The sequence below is a fragment of the Spermophilus citellus genome, assembly GCF_964194105.1.
Source record: "Spermophilus citellus genome assembly, chromosome: 1".
In the NCBI taxonomy this organism is placed as follows: domain Eukaryota; kingdom Metazoa; phylum Chordata; class Mammalia; order Rodentia; family Sciuridae; genus Spermophilus; species Spermophilus citellus.
In genome coordinates this window covers 252078164-252100521 of record NC_138182.1, presented here as the reverse complement: position 1 = coordinate 252100521, position 22358 = coordinate 252078164, and the positions used below count along the sequence as shown (strand labels likewise).

At 40.8% G+C, this 22358-nt stretch overlaps 1 protein-coding gene across 1 annotated transcript in view; it reads left to right on the top strand.

Moving 5' to 3' along the window:
- Nucleotides 1–22358, top strand: part of MYO10 (myosin X) — a 95383-nt gene that overhangs the window by 9761 nt on the left and 63264 nt on the right. The window contains exons 3-12 of the mRNA XM_081279629.1: nucleotides 1143–1272; nucleotides 2408–2526; nucleotides 3406–3552; nucleotides 3729–3829; nucleotides 3938–4004; nucleotides 4542–4634; nucleotides 5033–5101; nucleotides 5786–5868; nucleotides 8359–8467; nucleotides 11583–11663. Coding sequence (XP_081135755.1) covers nucleotides 1149–1272; nucleotides 2408–2526; nucleotides 3406–3552; nucleotides 3729–3829; nucleotides 3938–4004; nucleotides 4542–4634; nucleotides 5033–5101; nucleotides 5786–5868; nucleotides 8359–8467; nucleotides 11583–11663 — 993 coding nt within the window. The 5' untranslated portion in view covers nucleotides 1143–1148. The remainder of the gene's footprint in view (nucleotides 1–1142; nucleotides 1273–2407; nucleotides 2527–3405; nucleotides 3553–3728; nucleotides 3830–3937; nucleotides 4005–4541; nucleotides 4635–5032; nucleotides 5102–5785; nucleotides 5869–8358; nucleotides 8468–11582; nucleotides 11664–22358) is intronic.

Below are 22358 nucleotides of genomic sequence, written 5' to 3'. Positions count from 1 at the left end.
GAAGAGAAACATTCTCTGTGGGTTTGCATTTCCTCCCTAGAAGTGCCTGTTCTGTTTTTGTTGCTCACATGTCTTTCAGGAGAGCTTTTAATTATGTCTCCCTCTCCATTGTCTGTCTTCTCCTTCTGGCTTTATTACTTTTTCCCTTTAAAGATATTAGACCATTCACATGTTAAAATCTCCAGTTGTTTCCTTTGCAGTTTCTATTGTCACAGTGGTACATGGTTCCATTCTTCTTGGTCTCCTGCTGGTCATTGTAAGAATCCCCTTCTCTGTGCAGCTTCTTGTCATCAGTGTGTCAACAAGTCTGTCCTCAGGGTGTGTGTGTGTTGGGGCGGGGGATTCTTTTTAAAAGCCTTTTTCCTTAAAAGAATATGCTTCTAAATAACAAAAGAAAATGAATGAATCTTAGATTTGATTCAGAAAACACCTGGCTCAGTTGTTTAAGTGCTTGTTCTGGTAACAAAAACCTAGAGGTGACTTTATTTTTCCCAAAACAGCATTACTTAACTTCCACTTACTATCCGGAGGCCAAGACACAGTCATAAACATTCTTTGGAGAAATTAAAAATAGAGATGTCAGGACTGTCCAGGAAAAATAGATCCTCATCTATTCAAATTTCCCTTCAGTGTCTGTTGTATAAAAGAAAGAAAAGAGTGTCCCATCTATGGAGTTCCTGGGTAAGGGTTTTATTCCATCTGTTTGGCCCCTGTGCTGTATAACCATCAGGCAGGGGCCTCAGTTTACCCTGAAGTCTCATCAGGTATGAGTCCCTCTAAATACCAGCATCACCCCACAAGTTTTATGTCAAGAAAACAGTTCCTTGTTCTTTGACATATCCTGTTACCATGGTCATTATCACTGTTACCACTCCCTCAGGTAATTTTTTTGTAGAATAAATGCAGGGCTTATGTGAAAGATATTTATTTTATTTCATTGATTGGATTATCTCTGAGCTTTCCAAGTCCTTTCATTATCCCTCTTCATTCACATGGGTCATTGAAAAGTGAGTGGTTACCATCTGTTACTTGTTTTCTTACCTTAAGAATAACACCTCGTAATTTTATCGAGCCGTGAATATTTGTTCGTTTCCTTCAATGTCAAGATCAACATAAAATTACCTGTATCTATGTCCTTGTAGACGGCAATGGAAGTGATGCAGTTCAGCAAGGAGGAGGTGCGGGAGGTGCTGAGGCTGCTGGCTGGAATCCTGCATCTCGGGAACATTGAGTTCATCACTGCTGGTGGGGCGCAGGTGTCCTTCAAAACAGGTGAGAGGCTGCACCTGCCTTCAGCCTTCCTCCCTTCCTTGGAGTCTTCCTCTTGCAATTTAAACCTAGAAATTGACTGACTGACCTTTTACAGAAAGAGGTTTTCTGGCCCCTGCAATAGAGAACTAGGGAAATTTTTATTCTCTCTCTTTTTGGTGCTGGGATTGAACCCAGTGTCTTGGACATGCTGGGTGCACTTTCTGCCACTCAGTGCCCCCCAACCCCCAGATGAAGAGCTATAGGATTTTAGCTGTATCTGATGTGAAGTGTCAGCTCGTAAAGGGCAGGGCACATGATCATTACTACTGAAAGGGGATGGTGTCTTTGTTCTCCTTACTAAGGAAAAAGGAAAATGGGCCAAATAAGTGGAAATAGGAACAAGGAGGACTTGATGTAGGGAAAATATTAAGTCAGGTGGACTTGAGCTTTGCCCTGGTTTTTAGTGTAGCAGTTAAGAGCATTAGATTTCCAAGCCAAAATGCTGGGTTCAGATCCCAGGTCTGCCACAAGCTGTGGCCTGTGTTGTTAATCCCCTAACCCTGGTGCCTGCTCCGCAGGACCTCAGAGATCTTTGTCAAGATAAAATGAGTGAATATACATAGAGCTTTCATTTTTCTGGAGCGACTTATTTACTGTAGTGTTTTTGAGTACTTTTCTGATAGAAGCAGTAGGTGAGGTGCTAGAAGCTGGGAACTGGAGGAGTTCGGGGTCTCTAGAGGAGATGGTCTGTAAGCCAGTACTTCTCAGATGTTTGATCCCACCCAGCGCTCCTCAGTATCCTCAAATCATTGAACACAGGAGTACTTTTTTGATGTGGGTTAAATGTGTTTGAATGTTGGAAATTAGAACAGAGGCATTTAAAAGATTTATTATTTCATTTAATCATAAAAATAGCAGACCCACATCATATTAAAATAAATATTTTTTATTTTTTATTTAAAAAACTGTTTTCCCAAACAGAAAAACACTGTTGTGAGAACAGTTACATTGTATTACCATTTCTGCCAAATGGATTCAGAAATGATTTGCTTTGTGGTGTCATTCTGTGTAGTTAGCTCTGAACCTATTTGAGGTCCAGTGGCTGGTTTCTTTTAGGAGGCTGTGGGTGTACTTGGGCCTTACACTTTGCTTTTAGCTCTGGGCAGGTCTGCAGAGTTACTTGGGCTGGACCCAACGCAGCTCACCGATGCTCTGACCCAGAGATCCATGTTCCTCAGGGGAGAAGAGATCCTCACGCCTCTCAATGTTCAACAGGTACCCACACTTTGCCCTCAACACCTGTCTTAAAACACACCCTTGGGATTTCAGATCTGTGACTTTGATTCACACAAGTGACTGACATTGAGCTGTTTAAATGACTTTGGCTCATGGTCCACATGTAGAAGATATCCAAGTTTTGAGAATAGACAAAGATGTTGAATTAATTCCTGAGAGACAGTATAGCATAGTGTTTACAAGGACAGGTCTAATACAGAGCCCCTGAGTTTGAGACTTTGTCCTTACACTTACTAATGTCCATTCTTGGAAAATATATTTACTGTGCCTCGATATCCTCCTCTGTAAGACAACAGTAATTATCACACCTAATTCAAGGGTAAAAATAACAAATATATGGTAAGTAATGCCTCCTTCAGAATAAACCCTACATAAACATTAGCCTATTGTTGTTCTTCTTATACATGAAGTCAGTGCAACAGCATGTTTCTTGTTGCTTCTGCTGCTGCCTTGAGCCAATTTGTATGCACTAGCCCTTCTGATATGTTTTTTAAATGGATGAGTAAAAATGTTAACCATATCATGAAGAAAAACTTCATGTGTACAAAGTAGAAGTGGAGGAGAAGATGAAAATTCTAAAACTCAGGTCTTAATCAGTGTTTTAAACCTGACAAAATGTGTACTCATATATGTAGAGTCAGGTTCTTTCATATAACTGAACATATAAAGTTGAGCTTGGAACCCTGCCACTTCAAGGGGCTCTTGGAGACTCTTACTGTAAAGTCAGTCAGTGAGTTTTTGCTTTCTCTAGATATCTGTGCTTTCCTAAACAGTGTGGATTTACTTAACACTGGGAGTCCAGGTCCTTCCTCAGAGCAGGTGTGGCCAGCTGGGGCTACAGCATGTCCTGTCCCCTAGGCAGTGGACAGCAGAGACTCCCTGGCCATGGCACTTTATGCACGCTGCTTCGAGTGGGTGATCAAGAAGATCAACAGCAGGATCAAGGGCAAAGATGACTTCAAATCTATTGGCATCCTTGACATCTTTGGATTTGAAAACTTTGAGGTAGGCTTCCGAAGAGTGGGACACATGAAGTCTGTTCTGTTTTTTGAGCAGCTATGAAGCATATCTCTTGAAACAGACATGGATATGTTTCTCTGTCAATTTTTTTTTCCTTTTCTCCACTTTTATATGTTGTGGTGAGGGAACTAAAGATTTTTGTTGACCATTTCCCTTCTCAGGTTAACCACTTTGAGCAATTCAATATCAACTATGCAAATGAGAAACTTCAGGAATACTTCAATAAGCATATTTTTTCTTTAGAACAATTAGAATATAGCAGGTAAGCACTTGCAGACTTCCATTTCAATTATTTTTTTTTTAAATCCACTAAATCAGATAGTTTAAAGCTGTATTTTAATTTCACTTGTCCTTCTTCATCTCTCCACAGAGAGGGATTAGTGTGGGAAGATATCGACTGGATAGACAATGGAGAATGCCTGGACTTGATTGAGAAGGTAAGCGGTTGTGGAAGAATGGTAACAGTCCCAAGGGTGTCCAGCCGGGCTGATTCATACTTATGGGAACAAAATAACTTGCACGAACTCGTACATCAAAGATGTGAATGTTTAGAACACAATGGACCATTTGGAAGCATACATGTAAATGTGCAAGGTTGAATTTAAATACTTGGCTGCTTCAGACCCATTGTTTCATTGAACTCAATGTTTTATAATCCACAGTGTGTGAACTGGCTTCACATAGATCTTAGTCAGTGGCAGAGCCTTAATAGGCTAGTCCAGGAGTAGATTGGCCAGTTGCAAAAGACTGATTCCCCAAATTGCAGTGGCTTCCATTTTTTGAAAAATACTTATTGTAATTTGAATTAGTTGGTTTTCTTTATGGTATGACATTATAAATTTTTCAGTCCAAGAAGTTACATGCTTTTTTCTTTTGACCACTGGCTTGATAGAGATCAGAAAGAAGCTCTAAAGTAGTTGGAAAGGTAAACATTCAACATTTGATTCATTCATCCTTTTCTTTCCCACCTGTAGAAGCTTGGCCTCCTCGCCCTCATCAATGAAGAGAGCCATTTTCCCCAAGCCACAGACAGCACCTTACTGGAGAAACTGCACAATCAGCATGCTGTATGTCAACCCTGCTGGCTCTTTATTTCCGAATTGCTTTTCTGCTCATGAAGATAATGCACAGATGTGTCTTGGCCCAACTTGGCTTCCCACATTTAATTATTTCTTTTCAAATGAAAGCTTTTCTCCTCTAATTCTAAATTGAATGTTAGATTTGGGGCTACTTGTTAGAATATGCCAAAGTTCATTGTATGGGTGGAAAACGGAAGCATTCTAACCCACTGTACTGACACAGCAGAGATGTAGATGGTTCAAGTGCATCTTCTGCTGTGTCCTAAACTGACAGTGCATAACAGGCACTGTAGTTTACTGCCCACTGTGTATGGTTTTCTCTAGAAGTTCAAGGAAATCAGTGAGTGAATTAAGGCATTTGTATCTTTTTTCTTTTTTCTTATTAGAATAACCACTTTTATGTGAAGCCCAGAGTTGCAGTCAACAATTTTGGGGTGAAACACTACGCTGGAGAGGTAACTTCTTATTGAGATAACAATGTATTTGTTCATTTGGTATTAAGAGAAAGTAGTAGTTTCAGAAAACAGGCACAAATTTATTGAAATAATTTTGTTTTCATGAGTCTAGCTTTTAAAAGAGTTGCTTCTAGCCAGGTGTAGTGGCTCATGCCTGAAATCCCAGTGACTTGGGAGGCTGAGGCAGGTGGATCACAAGTTCAAAGCTAGCCTCAGCAACTTAGTGAGACCCTGATTCAAAATTTAAATAAATGGTCAGGGAATGTGGCTCAGTAGTTAAGCACCCCTAGGTTCAATCCCTGGTACTAAAAATAAATAAATAAATAGATAGATAGATAGGTAGGTACGTAGATATTTAGATAGATAAATAAGTTGCTTCTGACCCGAAACGTTTCTGTTGACCAATTTGTCCTTCTCTCTTATTTATTTATTTATTTATTTATTTATTTATTTATGGTATTAGGGATGAAACCTGAGGCCTTATGCATGCTAGGCAAATACTCCAATACTGAGTCACATTCCCAGCCTCTCTCTTTTATTTTTTTAAGTGAATTTTTAATTATTTTTTTTGTTTGTTTGTTTACGTGATTTATGTGATTGAACCTAGTGCCTCACATGTATTAGGCAAGTGCTCTACCACTGAGCCACAACCCCAGTCGCTCTCTTATTTTTTTTTAAAACTAGGTTCAGTATGATGTCCGAGGCATCTTGGAGAAAAACAGAGACACATTTCGAGACGACCTTCTCAACTTGCTAAGAGAAAGCCGGTATGTGGGTCTCCTCTATGAAGTCATTAGCAAGCAAATTAAAATTTGTGTAAATGCACTTATTCATGTATACAGAACAAATTACTACTGTGGAAACCCTTGACATTATATCTTCTTTTCCAGACAATATTTCATCAGTACAATGACACAGAGATATATAATAATAGCAGTGACTATCATTTAATGAGATGTCAAAATAATAGCAAATCCATGAGTTAGGTACTCTGATAGATCTCCTTATGTAAATGAGAAAACTGAGCCATGGAGTGGTTAAGTGACTTGCCTAAGTCACTTCCACTGGTGACCAGTGAGCTGTAGAGCTTTGTTTAGCTAAGAAACTTGAGACCCTTAACCAGTCAGACTGCCTTTCTTCACTGCCAGCTTGGAGCAGAGTGTTCATTTCAGGCTTGGTATTGTAGGATCCAGGTGTCTCTTGTTAGTACAGGAGTGACAAGAAGATTAACCAGTTGTTAGCTCAACTAAAGTTCTACATTTATTACACTTTCATTTACTAACTCATGAATTATAAATTCACACCATTAATTCAGTAGCTAAGGAAAACATATAGAAACTTTTAATGGTTAGTTTAGCTATTTGTAGGTATTAAACCAGGAAGCTTCCTATTGTTGGGAGGCTTTGTTAATGGGTGAGTGTTTGGGGGAAAGCCCTGGCCTGAAAGCTTTTTATACTGTATGGATCTATAACAAATAAATTATTTTTTTAAAGCCATTGAAATTGTCCCACATCCCTTCAATTTTTTTTTTCCACACAGAAATACATTTTTGATATCTAAGGAAGGAAGTAGCACAATTGTTAAAAAGCTGTAATTCTTTTCAAAATGTAAATACCAGGTGGCCATCACTTAGCTAGTGGCTGTGAATTGGGGTGAAGGGGATCCAGGCTAAGCTATTAGCTGAGAGCTCAGAATTTGAAGTTTTTGATCTTTATACTTGTTTTAACTTCTCCTCTGTGAAAATTTTACTATTGATAATATCAACAGCTATTTTCATTTTTAGATGAGTTTTCATACCCATTAAAAAATGCTTTAAAATACCACAGCATGTTATCTGTCAAAGCAGTTTGAAAAGATTTAAAGTGATACATTTAAATAAAAGCTGCATATTGATTTTAAATAAAAGCAGTTTGTTGTAGTGGAAAGATCACAGGCCTGGAGCATCTGGATGGGGCTTGGCGGGTCGCCTCTATGCTAGTGTTGGGCGGCTTTGTGATGGGGTAAGGAACTTGCTGTTTCAGCCACTCACCTCTGCAAGCTGAGGGCTTGAGCTGTTGGCTCTCCCTACCCTTTCACCTCTGACATCTTTGACCTCTTAATACAAACCAAGCTTTTCTCCAAGAGGTCAACTGCACAGTTGGAGATCTTAAAAGAGTGAGCCTTGCACAGCCACCCGGAACAAACGTGAAAAAGTGCTGTAGCAGAGCGAGAAGCACTAACATTGCCACCTTGGGGATACGGACTCCTAGATGTCCTCCCTGCCTTTCCTGGTGACAGTGAAGCCACCAAACTCCCCGTTATATCCCATATCTTCCATGCAAGGAGGATGGAAAATATGGGGAAACATTTTTTTTAAATTTTATTAATAGTGGCAATGGAATTTACTGAACTTCTTAATAGTAATGACAATGACAGTTAACATCAGTACTTATCTTGTGCCAGGGACCATGCTCTCAACCTTTTGCATTTCATCCTTGCCTCAGCATTAGGAGACAGTTCTAAAATGATCGCCATTTTCCAGATGAAAAATCTGAGACCAATACTGGGGGGCCAGGCATGATTCACCCTCGTAGCATAGCTAGCAAGTGATGGAGGCAGAATTTGAACTTTAGTCTGCCTCAGTCCAGATTTAGTGTTCCTCACTAGCACCTTCCCATAAGTTAACTGGTAGGGTCTTCACAAGACTGTAAGAGCAAAACAAATGTAGTTGGCTCTGCATTTCTGTGGTTCTGCTTCCATGGATTGAACCAACCTTGGATTAAAAAAATAATGCATCTGTGCTGAACACGTATGGACTTTTTTTTTGTTATCACCTAAACAGTATATTTTAACAATGGCATATATACCATGTTAGGCACTATAAGTCATCTGGAGATGATTTTAGGTATATGGGAGAATGACATGAGGGACCTGAGCATTTTGGATTCTGCTATCCACTGGGGGTCCTGGAAGCAATCCCCTGTGGACCCCAAGGGCTGGGTCTGTCGCCCTACAGGTCAGGAAACCCAGGTGACAGGGTTCAGGTGCTGCTCTGGAAAGCACAATACTCCTAAGTGGGAGGCCAGCCAAGTCACTGTTTTTCAGTGCCAGAAGCTCTTGGCAATAGTTAGTTTAAAGTCCTTGGAAGCTGTCTTAGCTCTTAGGCCTCAGAGTGCCACTTTCAGTTATCAGTGGGAAAGTGTACTATAATTACAGTAATCGGACGGCTAATAATTGGGTGTGTGTGTGCCTCACGATCCTGCTCTTCCCTCACACAGGTTCGACTTCATCTATGACCTCTTTGAACACGTCTCAAGCCGCAACAATCAGGACACCTTGAAATGTGGAAGCAAACACCGGCGGCCCACAGTCAGCTCACAGTTCAAGGTTAGTCTCCACTGGGGCTCACATGAGTTCATTGTTACTATAATTTTAAGAACCCAAAAGAGGATTTAGGTATAGTAAGGACTATGGGAATGTTTGATTTTGTTTTCTTTTATATCATGCTTTTCAAATAGTCAGTCCTTTAGAAATATACACTGTTTGGGTTGGGGTGTAACTCAGTGATAGAGTGTGTGCCTCACATGCATGGAGACGTGGGTTCAATCCCTAGGACTTCCCCCTAAAACGTGTGTGTGTGTGTGTGTGTGTGTGTGTGTGTGTGTGTGTTATACATATATATAATATATAGTATACATTTATGCATATGTTTTTGTGTGTGTATATATGTATGTATGTATATAAACATATATAAAATATATACATTTTCTGAAGCAGATGAAAACATGGTTTTTAAAAATTATTATTAAATAAAGGAGAACTGTTTAAGCCCCAGCTTTTGAAATAACAGATCTCCTTAAGAGGTCTGTTTTAGTTGTAGCTAGGCACAGTGGTGCACACCTATAATCCCAGTGACTCCAGAAGCTGAGGCAGGAGGATCACAAGTTTGAGGCCAGCCTGGGCAACTTGTCTCAAAATAAAGAATAAATAAAAGGTTGAGGGTGTCACTCAGCAGTGATGTGCTCCTGGATTTAATTCTTAGTACCACAAAAAAAAAAAAAAGAAAGAAAAAATGAAGTTCTGTTTTGCCATCTTATTTGTATTTAGAAGCTCATGTGAAAATAGATGGTTTTTCTTCCCATGTCTGAATGTCTGTATTTTTCCCAGGTATGTTTGCAATATCACAACTAGATATAGTGACTAAGTTCAGATTTAAATAAGATTAATTTCAGTTACTTTGCATTTTAAATGTGTAAGCATTTTATCTACCTTAAAAGGTAGAGTATGGGCTGGGGATGTGGCTCAAGCGGTAGTGCGCTCGCCTGGCATGCGTGCGGCCCGAGTTCGATCCTCAGCACCACATACAAACAAAGATGTTGTGCCCGCCAAAAACTAAAAACAAATCAATATTAAAAAATTCTCTCTCTCTCTCTCTCTCTCTCTCTCTCTCACACACACACACACACACACACTCTCTCTTAAAAAAAAAAAAAAGGTAGAGTATAATGAAGATATTGCCCTCAAATGGAAATCCCAGCATGAAGAGAAGTGGAGTCAGTTCTTCGGCTGACACTAAACATGCCCTGTGAGGCTGGCCTCCCTTTGGCCTCTCACACAGGGATACTCGGGGCTCACTGTGTGCAGCCTGCTTTACACTGTAGGTGGAGATGAGCTGCCACACCGGCATGCAAACAGCATGGGTGGTACAGCAGTAAGGTTAGGTGTTTTCCAGATTAGATATAATGTAATAAACACAATATTCATGTACCATAAGATATAATGACAGCAGCAACGGATACTGTGCTGCACATTGGGCTAATTAGTTTATATTCAGCGTCTGGGTCACTGCTCCTGTATCCCCGTGTGTGCATGTTATTGTCTCCGTTTTACAAATGAAGTCGGAGGTTTGGGGCAGAGCAGACCCACTCAGGCCCTCAGAGGAGTGAAGGTGGGATTTGAGTTGGACCTCCGTGTGTCTGACTCTACAGCTTCAGCTCTTAATCTTCCAGTAGAATTGCTTCCTTTTTCTAGGGTGCCCTATCCATTTGCCTGGAGTGTCTTAAAAGGCTTTTGAACATTTGGGACCTGAATTGGGTGAGGAATGAAGGAAAAGGGTGGGTGGCCTTCCTGGTGGAGACCAGAACAGGAGAAAAGTCCGGAATCCGGGAGTAAGTCTTCCCTCTAAGGCTCTCTGCAGACAAGGGCCTGTGGCAGTGCACCTAGACACCAGAGTATGAAGAGCCAAGAATACCAGGAAGCTTTGTCCTCTTAGAGATCCTAAAGCTTTCTGAGCAGAAAAGTACCTGATCAAGGTATCATGGACAACCTGGTTTTCTTCTACTGCAAAAATGTAAGAAAAAAAGAGAGCTTGAGGGAAAACCAATGAATTAAAAAGAGAAATAAAAGATACATTAACTATGGTGCATGAACCATTTCATTCTGATGCAAAAAAAAAAGGAAAAGAAATTTTAAAAATTATAAAATCTGAGACAGAACAGATTGTAAATGTGAAATGTTTAGCCATTGTACATTTTAATGTTTATTTAGATGTTAATATAAATAATCCATATATCTTTTTATGTGAAATAATATTTGACTGATGTCAAAAGTGTTCGGCCTTTAATAATACATACTGAAATATTGATGGGTAAAATAATGGAATGTTTGGGATTTGCTTTTCCACAAGGGATACGCCTAGTACATATGGAGACAGAGACCAGATGAAATGAGATTAGCCTTGAGCTGCAGCTGGAGATGGGAACTAGTGACCCATTGTGTCTGCTTTAGAAAATGTGAAAAATTCTCCATAATAAAACAACCTGGGAAAGTTTAGCAAGTAGAATTACAGATTGATATAAAATCTAACTGGTGACTTAAAGGTGAGAGTGAGAGATTGTGGCTCAAAGACCAGCCAAGTACTCTCCTAGGCTATTTTGATGGAAATAATGAGTTTATAGAAATAATTTCCATGGAAAATAGGTACTGCTCAGAATGGCTATTTGTGTGTGTGTGTGTACACATTTTTGTGTGTGTGTACCAGAGACTGAACCAAGGGGCAATGAGCCACATCCCCAGCCTTATTATTATTATTATTATTTTTTTTGTACTTTATTTAGAGACAGGGTCCCTCAGTTACTCTGGGCCTCACTAAGTTGCTAAGGCTGCCTTTGAACTCTTGAGCCACTGGGATTACAGCCATGTACCACCACCCAGCCAGAATGGTCTTTTTAAAAGGTTGTGCTTCAAAGGAAGTAATAAATACATTTCATATATTATGGAATAATTCCAGTTATAATGAATTATAATATCTTTTGCTTTGTTTTACATTAAAATGACATAATTAGAAATGAAAATCTCTTAAGTTACTCCTATGATTTATATTTTTGTTGTTGTTGTTGTTGTTTTAAGCCTTGTTTCCAATAAGTACCTAGGGTATTGAGAAATGTAAAGTGGCCTAATAAGAGACCAAGTCAATACATACCCTTTCCTTTTCGTTTCCTAGGACTCCCTGCATTCCTTGATGGCAACCCTGAGTTCCTCCAACCCCTTCTTCGTGCGCTGTATCAAGCCAAACATGCAGAAGGTAAGATTCACGAGTACCAGGCTGAGTCTCTTCCTCAAGGACACAGCCTCCTGGGGTGCCTGCTCATAGATTCGGTTTCTCCCAAGTCCTTTCGTTACAAATGGTTGGGAATGAATATGATCTTCTCATAACCTGGCATTAAATGGAAAAACATTTCCTTTGTCCTCTGAGTCTGTTGGTCTGCTTTTGAATGATGACATTAGGCTTTCGGGAAGTCTATTTTAAAAGGAAATATTGTGAAGCCTTCACATTTTTCTTTAGCATTTGGATTGATATTCCTATATCCAGCTCCAAAATGTAGTATACCTATTTTGAAAAAGTTCTTGGCATGACTTTTGGTTGTGGTTGACTTGTTGTTGCTGTTGTTGTTGTTTTGCTTTATTGTCAAACATGATGAAGAAGCTATACTATAAGTAGTAATGCTGAATTTGAAGTTTAGTTAAATGAATTGATTGAAACCAATTTGAAGACATTGTATAAGTTGTTATAACATAAAGGCTCTTCTATTTTTAATGATGTAACTCAATTAGAAACAACCTGAGAGTAAAAAAGGAGGTTATCCTAAATTAAAAAAAAAAAAAAGGGTATTAGAAATGTGCTGTTGCTAAATCCAAGGCTAAATGGTTACCTTGCCTTAAAGTGTTGTTCATAAGTTAATTTTGATTAGGCAGACAAGCCTCTTAGAAACCTTTCTTGAGAGAGAAAAACACCCTCAAGATAGTCATGTCCAGAGGTTCCTCATATTAAAGAACTGCCATCTTCATGAGGATTAATGTTGCAAGGGGGCAAAATTGCAAAGTATGAGTCAAGGGGAGAAATAAAGAATGTCCACATGCTTCTGCCCCTTTAATGCTTTATTCATTCAAATTACTCAATACAATTTCACTCTAGAGGTTCTTAATCAAGAAAATGACAATCCTTAGTGCTAGGCACTGCAATAGACATAATCAATTCACAGCAAACAATTCTAGATTAATTAATTCTAAGCACTGCAAAACATACTTAATCATGACAGGCTAATGACAGACATTCCCTCTGCACACTAAGTTCAAAAGTCTTAAGGTTTTATGTCTAGCAGATGCACACTCACTTAGACCGCGGTGACCAGGTCTGGAACCAAGGCAGGCTTTTCCTGGCATGGAGTGGACAACCGGTTGAGGAGAAGTTGTGGCTCTCACCAGGGTCCAGACGAGGTGGTAGAGTTTGAGAGCAGTGAGGATCATGCAGAAGATCAGGAAATGATGAAAAGTGATGGGATGTCAGGTCCTCATCAGGCTCTCCAGCTTGAGTGCATCCTTGTTTCGGCTGGCTGAATCCCTGTTCATCAGCTCTATTATTTATACTAAATTTTGGGGCTTTTGACCCCCCTTTCAATCCTTATCAGCTACCACTGGATTTCTCCATGACATCATTTATCCTAGGACCAGAAACATCTGGTCTAGTAGTCTCCACCCTGATCTTCTCGCCTTTCCCTCTTATCAGGCGAGGACAGCCTGCCAGGGGCTTCACTCTTTTGATCAAAGTGAGGGCAAGTAACTTGTTTGAGGCCATACTGGAGGGCTCTGTGGATGTGCCTGGTGAAACTGCAGGTTTAAAACCGGAGTTTTTAAAATGGAGTTGCTTAGGCTCAGGCCTAAGGCCATCCTCACAATTAAGATGAGAAAGCTGACCTGGACTTTCTCCCATGATATGGGTTACAGGTGGGCATCTCTCTAGTAAACCCCCTCAGTCTGTTGCCTGTGAGGTGAGAGGGCAGGAACCTGGTAGAGCAGGTTTTATATACAAGATATGAAATGACTTAATGTATACCATTTTTGTAGTTTAAAACAATAACACCTTTCCATTTTTCAAATTTATATTAAAATGTTTTAGGTCATAGCACAAAAATGGTAATATAACAATACATAAGGTTTTTTTGGACACAGTGTTGGAAATTAATAGGTAGAACCTGTCTGTGTGTGACACTGTGTCACGTACACTGGTTTATGTTCCTGTTGCTGTACTGGGTGATCTTCAGCAGGCGTGTGCACAAGGCAGTGTGGACGGGCTTCGTGATTCTATCATATACCTCAGGTGCCACTTGATCTCTGCCAGTGTTCTTTCCTTGCTTTTCGGTGGGGTGGTAATTCCATAATTCATCCTTCAAATGTACAAGTCTTTTTCTCAGTCTAAAGTCTTAGCTGCCAGATTGCACATTACAGTTCCTAGGGAGCCATGGTTTCGTGAGATGTTTTTTTCCTTTTTTCCTGTTATGACATATAATCTTGCAGTTTTACAGTCAGATTCAGTGAGACAGGAATATGTCCTGGCAGTGCTGTGTTGAGGATAGAAATTTCAGTTTGAAAACAAACTTGATCCTCAGTGGTTTGGGTTTCATTCTTAGATGGCATGAAATTATTTTTTTTTCCTTTAAATTGTAGAAGCTTTTGAAATTAGGCCTGCTTGAAAACACTTCAGCAGTCTAAATGTTGAAGAAATTACCTCTTTTTGATGTTTATTTTTCCACGCTGAGATTCAATTGTACCCAGTTGCTTTGGATTTTGTACTTTTAAAAACGAGCCAACTCAACCTCATGTTCCCATTTATACTGGCTCCTGGCCCTACTATCTCCTGACTTATAGCACATACTAATTAATAACACACCAAGAGATGGGCTGTAAAAACTGTCTTACTGCCATTTGAAAGGCACCCAGCAAATGAAGGCCCAGGCACAAGAACTGACTTGTCTGAGATGTAGGTGTGATTTATAAGTGTCAAGATGCTAATGAGAATAGGGAAATACTAAGCTATGCATCAATTAGCATTCATTTGATTCCATTGAAAATATTGTTACTGATATTTATGTTCTATGAAACGTGTCTTGGAGTTTTTTGCCAATTTCTTTAGTCCAAAGATGAATTCTTCTAGAAAATTCCATAGGGAAAATCTTGCCTTCCCTGTGTGCAGCAATGGGGGATGTCCATTTCTGGCTATAGGGCGATGGGTCTCCTCTCACCTCACGTCTTCCTCCAGTTGGTTCATAGTGGGAGTCTGGGAAGTTGGATTTAACTCTAGGTGAATGTAGGTATTTTGTGTACTGTTCAGGAACAAGTGTTACGGGGATTTGGCAGATTCTAGAGGTTTTTATTTTGTTTTGTTGAGATTCTGTGGCCGAAAAAGAGAGAAGGAAAACAGCTCTAAACTCTGTCCTAAGAGCTGTAGAAAAAGAAGATGGCTATTTTTGTGCTTTTATGAGCAGGTAACATGTGCAGGATTCATACTTTGGCCCACCGAGTGGGACCACACGGCCCAAGACCCATAGAATGGGCTGTTCTATTCTGCGGCAAGTGCTTGAACCCTCCCAGTGGGTATTTGGGCCTAAAGAATCTGGGAATCCTTCGCGGGTTTTGGTTATTTGGTTTTATTGTTGGGTTTTTGTTTTTTGGGGGGTTTTTAAATTTATTTTATTTTATTTTATTTTTTGGGGGGGGGTGTTTGTTTTGAAAAGCAGTAGAAGGAGGGAGACTGTAACTGAAATGCTGCAACACATGTCCACTCATCTGTTAACAACATGTGGCCTTGTCTTTATAAACAGCCTTTCACTAATCTTGGGCATTGTATCAAGGGCACCCACCGACACTCACTTCTTTGGGAAATCCTCTTGGCGCCAAATTAGGAAGGGGATTAAAAAACACATCTGCTGACAGGAGGAAGTCTGCAGCCAGTCCTCGGGTTCCAGCACCTCTGGAGGGTGAAATCTTCCATCGAGCTTAGAATCTGCTGTTCACAAAGGGCAGACTTTTCCATTAGGTGACTTCTGGTTGCTGATGTGGCCTTTCTTTCAACCTTTACTGTGATTTGCTTAGGTAGTAGTAGTGGCCGGCTCCAAAGTGCCCCAACCGACCACAGGTTTCCAGATGAGAGCAAACCTGCTTGGCCTCCTCCGAATCTCTCCCCAAGGGCTTCCCTGGTCTATGATCTCTCCCTGCCTGGTATTTTAGCAAATAAGTTCTAGTCAGAAAAGTCTCTCATTAACATTCCTCAGAAAAACCCTGAGGAGATTCAAGACAGAATTAAAGATGGGAACAGACTGATAAGCATCAGGGAGACCTGCCCCTGTGGGAACCAGTTGTCTGCAGTTCCAGGCAGAGTGTGAGGCCGGGCCACTTGCTGCAGAGTTAGCTGGGGCTGCCTCTGTTCCCTTCTTTCTGTAGGCTAGGTTTGGTGTGACAGGGACTCCAGGAGGGAAGCATCCTGGATTCCTTTTAACTTGACATACCAATATCCTGACAGCTTCCATCAAGTCTCCTCGTGAAAGGGGCTTAGGTCACCTTAGTTTTCGCAGGGCTGGGATCTGGTGGAGGAAGACATCCAGCAGAGGAGACCTCTTGGAATAAGGCTCTCTTCTGAGGGAAGAGTGAGGCAGAGATGTCCCCGGCGGGGAGGCTGCTGATCCGCTCCAGAGGAGGGCAGCCAGAGGTCTAGCAGGTAAACTATGGTAGTGTTTTCTGGAAAAGGAAACATTGAGAGAAAAGGAGCTGGACCAAGGTCTTGGGACTTCCTGTCTCCTGTCCTGAGATATGAGGACGGTCACCCTCTCACAGAGATGACCTCAGTGTCAGTGCCTTTTACCTAACAGAATCCTGCTGACTGATCTTTCATGATGCTTTTTTTTTTTTCTTTTGGGCACAGTGCTAGGCATTGAACCCAAAGTTGCCCTACCACTGAGCTACACTCCCAACCCATTTTACTTTATTTTGAAACAGGGCCTCACTGAGTTGCCCAGGCTGGCTTTGAATTTGTGATCCTCCTGCTTCAGCCTCCCGAGTTGCTGAGATTATATGTGTGCACCACTGCGCAAGGCATGATGCTACTTTTTATTTTTTTTTAATATTTATTTTTCAGTTTTCGGTGGACACAACATCTTTATTTTTTTTTTTTTCATTTTTATGTGGTGCTGGGGATCGAACTCAGCGCCCCGCGCATGCCAGGTGAGCACGTTACCACTTGAGCCACATCCCCAGCCCTGATGCTACTTTTTATGTCACACAAAGTCCTTCATTTTGATGCCTGGACAGCTCATGAGGACATGTGTAAAGTGACAGCCATGCAGATGTGGTGGAAACATGCCCCTTTGTTTCCAGAGTCCTGGTAACATGATGAGTGGATTCCATTAATCCAGCCACTGATCCTGGGAATGGCAGGTGCTGCTTACCACTTTTTTCCCCATAGGTTTTTAATGTTTTGAAACAAAAACATTTCTTTTAAAAAATCTGATAACATCCTGGCACATTTCTTCCTTTGAATTTCTAGTCCTCTTATTCTTCTATGTCTTTATCTTCTCTTATATCTCTTATTTCTCATTATCCTTACTGAACTTTTTCCCAGTAGCACTTTGGGTTTGGTTTTAGGCCTGTCTCTGCATCCTAATCCCATGGAGACCTGACCAAGCCCCGCTCTGTAGGCCTGTCTCATGCTACCTGTCCCTCTGCACAGCTCAGGTGCAGGCTGGCTCAGGTGTGTGCTCTCTATACCTGAGCTGCTCAGAGGGCATGTTGTATGTGCAGCTACCCGTGGTGTGTGAGTGCCAAGCTCTGCCAACAGAAAGGACATGTGTGCTGTTGTTAATCATTAATAACTATTCTAGTTATATATTTTATTTTTAGCATGTTTTTTCTTTGAGATCATCTTTGATTTGTGTAGTCGAAAGTCACCCCTGGTATATACCAGTACAACCACTTTGGGGCAGCATTTTCAATATGTACCAATCTTGCATGTTAATAAGTTACTTCACCGCATCTACCTCCCTTAAGTGACCCTTTCTCAGGTAGAATACCTATAGGGTTCAAGGCCCTCTTAGAACAGCCAAGCACAACATCAGAGGCTTTATACATAGGCTCTTCTTCATCCAAGGATTGGTGCTTCGTCCCAGTTCTCTACATAGAACACATCTTCCTGTTCCAATAAACAGCCTCCTGAGCCTGTTGGAGGCTGCTGTGTTTTGTAGAGCTTTGCTTGCCTTATTACTGACTATGTTTGTTTTCACTTGTTTTGTTTCTTACTTTGTGATTATTTTCCAAGGCCTACATTTCCCCTTAACTACCCTCCACCCTCAGCTGCTCCCTGCTCTCCCCCTCTACTCCCTTACCTGCAGGACCTGGGTATTTGGTCACCTGTGTTCCTTATCAAGGGCTCCTGGGGCTCTACGCCACTCCTGCAAGACAGGGCTCTGGTTCTAGCACATCTTGGCGCATCACAGCCCTGCTGCCTGGGAGGAACATTGCAGAGTACCCAGGTATGGGAGCCCACAAAGATGTGGGATGAAAGTTGAGTACTGGGAAGGTGTGACCCAGGTTTCTCTCACTAAGACTTTTCCCACTTGGTCTTACGTGGCCTCAAGATTTTCTGCCTTCTGACGTGTGATTATTGACAGCTCCTGCTTAGGGGGACAGCTATGTGTGTTGCAGGAGGCCATGCTGACATGCAGCTGCTGCGTAGTACTGTAGGAAGCCATTAATTCATGCTTACATTGCATGTTTATGCTGGTAGATAGACTCAACATTCATATGGCTTCTTCTTCCTCAATTTAAGCTGAATCAACAGGAAAATCTGAAAATATTGTCAGACCCTTTTTCTTTTTAGGTTTTGGGTTTTTTTTTTTCTTTTGTTTTACCCTTGAAGACTGAACCTAGGGGTACTTACTTTACTACTAACCTACATCCCAGCCCTTTTTATTTTAATTTTGGACAGGGTTTCACTAAGTCTCATAGGGCCTTCCTAAATTGCTGAGACTGGCCTTGAACTTTTTTTTATGGTTCTGGGGATTGAACTCAGGGGCACTCAACCACTGAGCCACATCCCCAGCCCTATTTAGAGACAGGGTCTCACTGAGTTGCTTAGCGCCTCACCATTGCTGAGGCTGGCTTTGAATTAGAAATTCTCCTGCCTCAGCCTCCTGGGCTGCTGGGATTACAGGCCTGAGTCACCACGCCCCTCTGGTTAGACCTTGAAATTTTGATCCTCTTGCTTCAGCCTCCCAAGTCTCTGGGATTACCAGTATGCACCAACAAGCCCACCTTGAGTTTAGTGCAAACCTCTGATAGCCTTTTCTTTTTTTCTCATTTAAATTTTTCTTTTTCTTCTTTTTGGAGGCAGGTACTGAGGATGGAACCCTGGGGTGCTCTACTACTGAGCTTCATCCCCAGTCCTTTTTTTATTTTGTTTTGAAACAGGGTATTGTTAAATTGCCCAGGCTGCCCTTGAATTTGCATTCATTCTGCCTCAGCCTTCTGAGTAATGGGGTTGTAACCAAAAGCTTGGTCCTCATCCTCAACACCAATCCGATAAGGAAGATAAGGTCTTGAGGAAAAGAAAAAAGAAGGTTTATTTCTTTGCTAGCAAAGGGGACTTCTGTCCCAAAGGCTGTGATTCTGTTTATCCACAGGAATGGAGCTTTTATAAAGGTGATTCAGAGAAAATGAGATCAGAGAGGAGAGATCAGGGAAAAGAAGATCAGGGAGGAGAAGTTTAGGGAAAAGAAAATTGGGAAAAAGATATAAACATGTAAGTTTCAAAGCCACAAGGGATGTAGTCAAATGAACCCCTATTACAGGGCTACCACACCTGGATAAAAATTTCCTATAGTCTTTGGCACTGTTATTGGAATAACGTTTTTATTTCAGTTTTTATTAATACATGCAAACATTTACACAAAATTTGAGCATATACCGAGTCCCCATATTACACCTAGCCCCACATATCCAATTTCCTTTCATTAACATCTTGCATTAGTGTGGTGTGCTTATTATAAATTGAACCAATATTGCTACATTATTATGAAAGTCCAAAGTCTACTTTAGTATTTTACTCTCTGTGCTGTTTTAGATTCTCTGAGGTTTGTTTTGTTTTGTTTTTTTGTACTGGGAATTGAACCCAGAGGTGCTTTACCATTGAACCACATCCCTAGCCCTTTTTATTTTTTATTTTGAGGCAGGGTTTCTTTAAGTTGCTTAGGGCCTCCCAAAATTACTGAGGCTGGCCTCAAATTTGCACTCCTCCTGGCTCAACCTCCTGAGCCTCTGGGAGTTCCGGCTTTTGCCACTGTGCCCTGTGGTTCTTTGAGTTTTGATGAACACATACTGTCAAGATGTGTCAGAATACCAAGCATTCATAATCTGTGCATCATCAGTAAACATTCTTTTCATCATCAGTAAACATTCTTTTCAAGTAAAATTTTATAGGAATAGGGTAATTCCTGATTGGCTGAAGGCTGAAGCATTGACAATGAGGTTTCTGTTGCACCTGATAAATTGTGCATAATATTGTTTTATATAGAAGAGACTCAAGGAAGTATACAGGCATCAGCTAGGGAGCTGGGAGTTTCTAAAGTTATCCCAATTGTCAGCTCCTGTGACTTTCAGCCTTTGAGATGGTTCTGCTTTCTCTACATTCTTGTGGAGGAGGGGAATTCTACTGGCATTCAAAAACCATGAATAGTTCTTGCCTTTTCTCCAATTACCTCTAATGTCCGGATTGGCTTTCCCCATCGCCAGCAACTGGAGCACCCATTGCCAGCATCTTCTTTTTTGACTTTTGAGAACATCTTATACAAACCTGTAAAAAGGCAGCTTTACCTTTTGAGGAAATTTTAGTAATGGAAGCGTTAAAGCAGCCATTCTTCTCCCCAAACAAAACAATCCCAGTAAACCCCTCAGTGGTCACTTTAGTCCTGTTTACCAAGTTGTCATGGCAACTATTCAGCCTTACTCTCTAAAGACCAGGATAAATAGCCATAAACGAAGCTCAGCTCAAGTGAAGAGTGTTGTTCTCAGGGTGGATTTTCCAAGATCACAACCAAATTGATTGATTTTGCCCTGCGGCAGTTTAAAAAAAAAAGATCATCTTTCAAAAATCAAGATTCTTTGGGCTTTTAAATGTATTTGCACACAGTATGTATGAGATAGCTTGCTCCTGTAGATAGAAATATCTAAAGCAAATATCATTACGCCAGCCTGGCCAGGCTGCACTTCCTTTGAGTAGAATCAGGAATGAATTAAGCAGGCGCAGCCCAAGGCACCACATAAAAGGCTGGGAACACCATGGAGCTGAAGAAAGCCCGTTTTTGTGTCTGTCAGCTTAGATGCTCGCAGCCCAGACTGCTAAAGATGCAGCCATTTACACTGCACAAAAACTGAAAGGGGAGAAAGAAAACCCAAGGTAGGGTTGTTCCTCTTATTTGCTTTGCTTAAAAGTTTTATGTACTTTGCAATGGTTGTGCTGGTGTAAAACTCTGCAGAGGTTAAATAGGAAAGGAGTGGATTTTGCCATTTCTCTGAGCATCAGAAGTGTTTAGTTCTAAACAAATGGGTAAGTACTGATTTTGATTGTTTGTACAAGTTTGAACTACTAATTTTTCTTTAAAAAGAAATATGAAGGATGTAATCCAATTATCAGATAAGTCATTGGTAATGTGATATATTTTTGACAGACTCCTTTTATTAGAAAAAACATTTTGAATTGGAAGGTGGACAGTAGTAGGGGTTTCTTTTGTTTGAATTTACTTGAAAGTATTTCTCTGTAAAAAAAAACTTACACACTAGTTATATAACTTTTCTTTTCCTTGCTGGGAGCTTTAGACATCTTTAAAGAAATCTGCACAAGAATAATCAGTCTCTTTTTGAATTGCATTATAAACTGGTTTACACAAGTGTGGAAATGTGAGAAGTTGTAGGAGTTCGATGGTCATCTGTTGAATATTGTGCGCTTGTTTCACACCCATAAACACATGTGGGAATTTTGCAATCAGCCTGGAGAAACCTGATGAGGCACATTTTGGATTCTCTTATTCCCCAAAGCGAGATCTCCAAAGAAAGGACTAAATCGGGTGCCTGAAATGCTAATCTTTGCCTACACCCTGACTGCAGGAATGGGTGTTCAGTTGATGTCCAGTTCAGTTGATGTCCAGTGTTCAGTTGCTAAATGCACCCTTGAAGGGAGTGACTGTTTTCAATGTGAGGGTGGTCTTTCATAGTAAATTGAGTTACACTTAAATAAAATGAATAATAATGCACTGACTGATACTGGGCTAAATCTACTTTAATTGAAATAGATAAAACACCATCTAGAAGTAAGTGGAAACTCAAATATTAGCATGTGAGAGTAATTAATTTGACATAAATGTATTACCCTCCTAAAGTAAAAAATAGCCTATGAGTCAGCTACGGGAAAATACCACACATTTCTAACCCTCTCAATACATGAAAATTGGTTTTCTCACACACTTGGTTAAGTTTAAATTTGTGGATAGACAGTCCGTCCCTAGCCACTTTTTATATGTGTGTATGGTGTGCTGGGGATCTAAACCCAGAACCTTTTGCATGGAAGTGCTCTACCCCTGAGCCACACCCCAGCCCACACTGCACTCTCCCAGTGAACGCCATGGAATGTTAAAGGGTGTATGGGGAAGGTGATGCGATTAGAGACAGACCCTGGTCTGCCCTCCTTGCTTCCCACTGGGAGGTACCAAGTGCTAAACAGAATATCTGTCTTCTGCTGTGTCCCCCACAGGGGTACACATGGCCCTCCTTGCTGCAGCCCTCTGGCCCTGACTTCCTGAATGTCCTCCAATGAGAACAGGAGTCCCACTGGTAACTTTCAGCCACTTCTCAAGGCAGGATTGTTATCCTCTAGAGTGAGAAGCCCCACATTAACATTTTC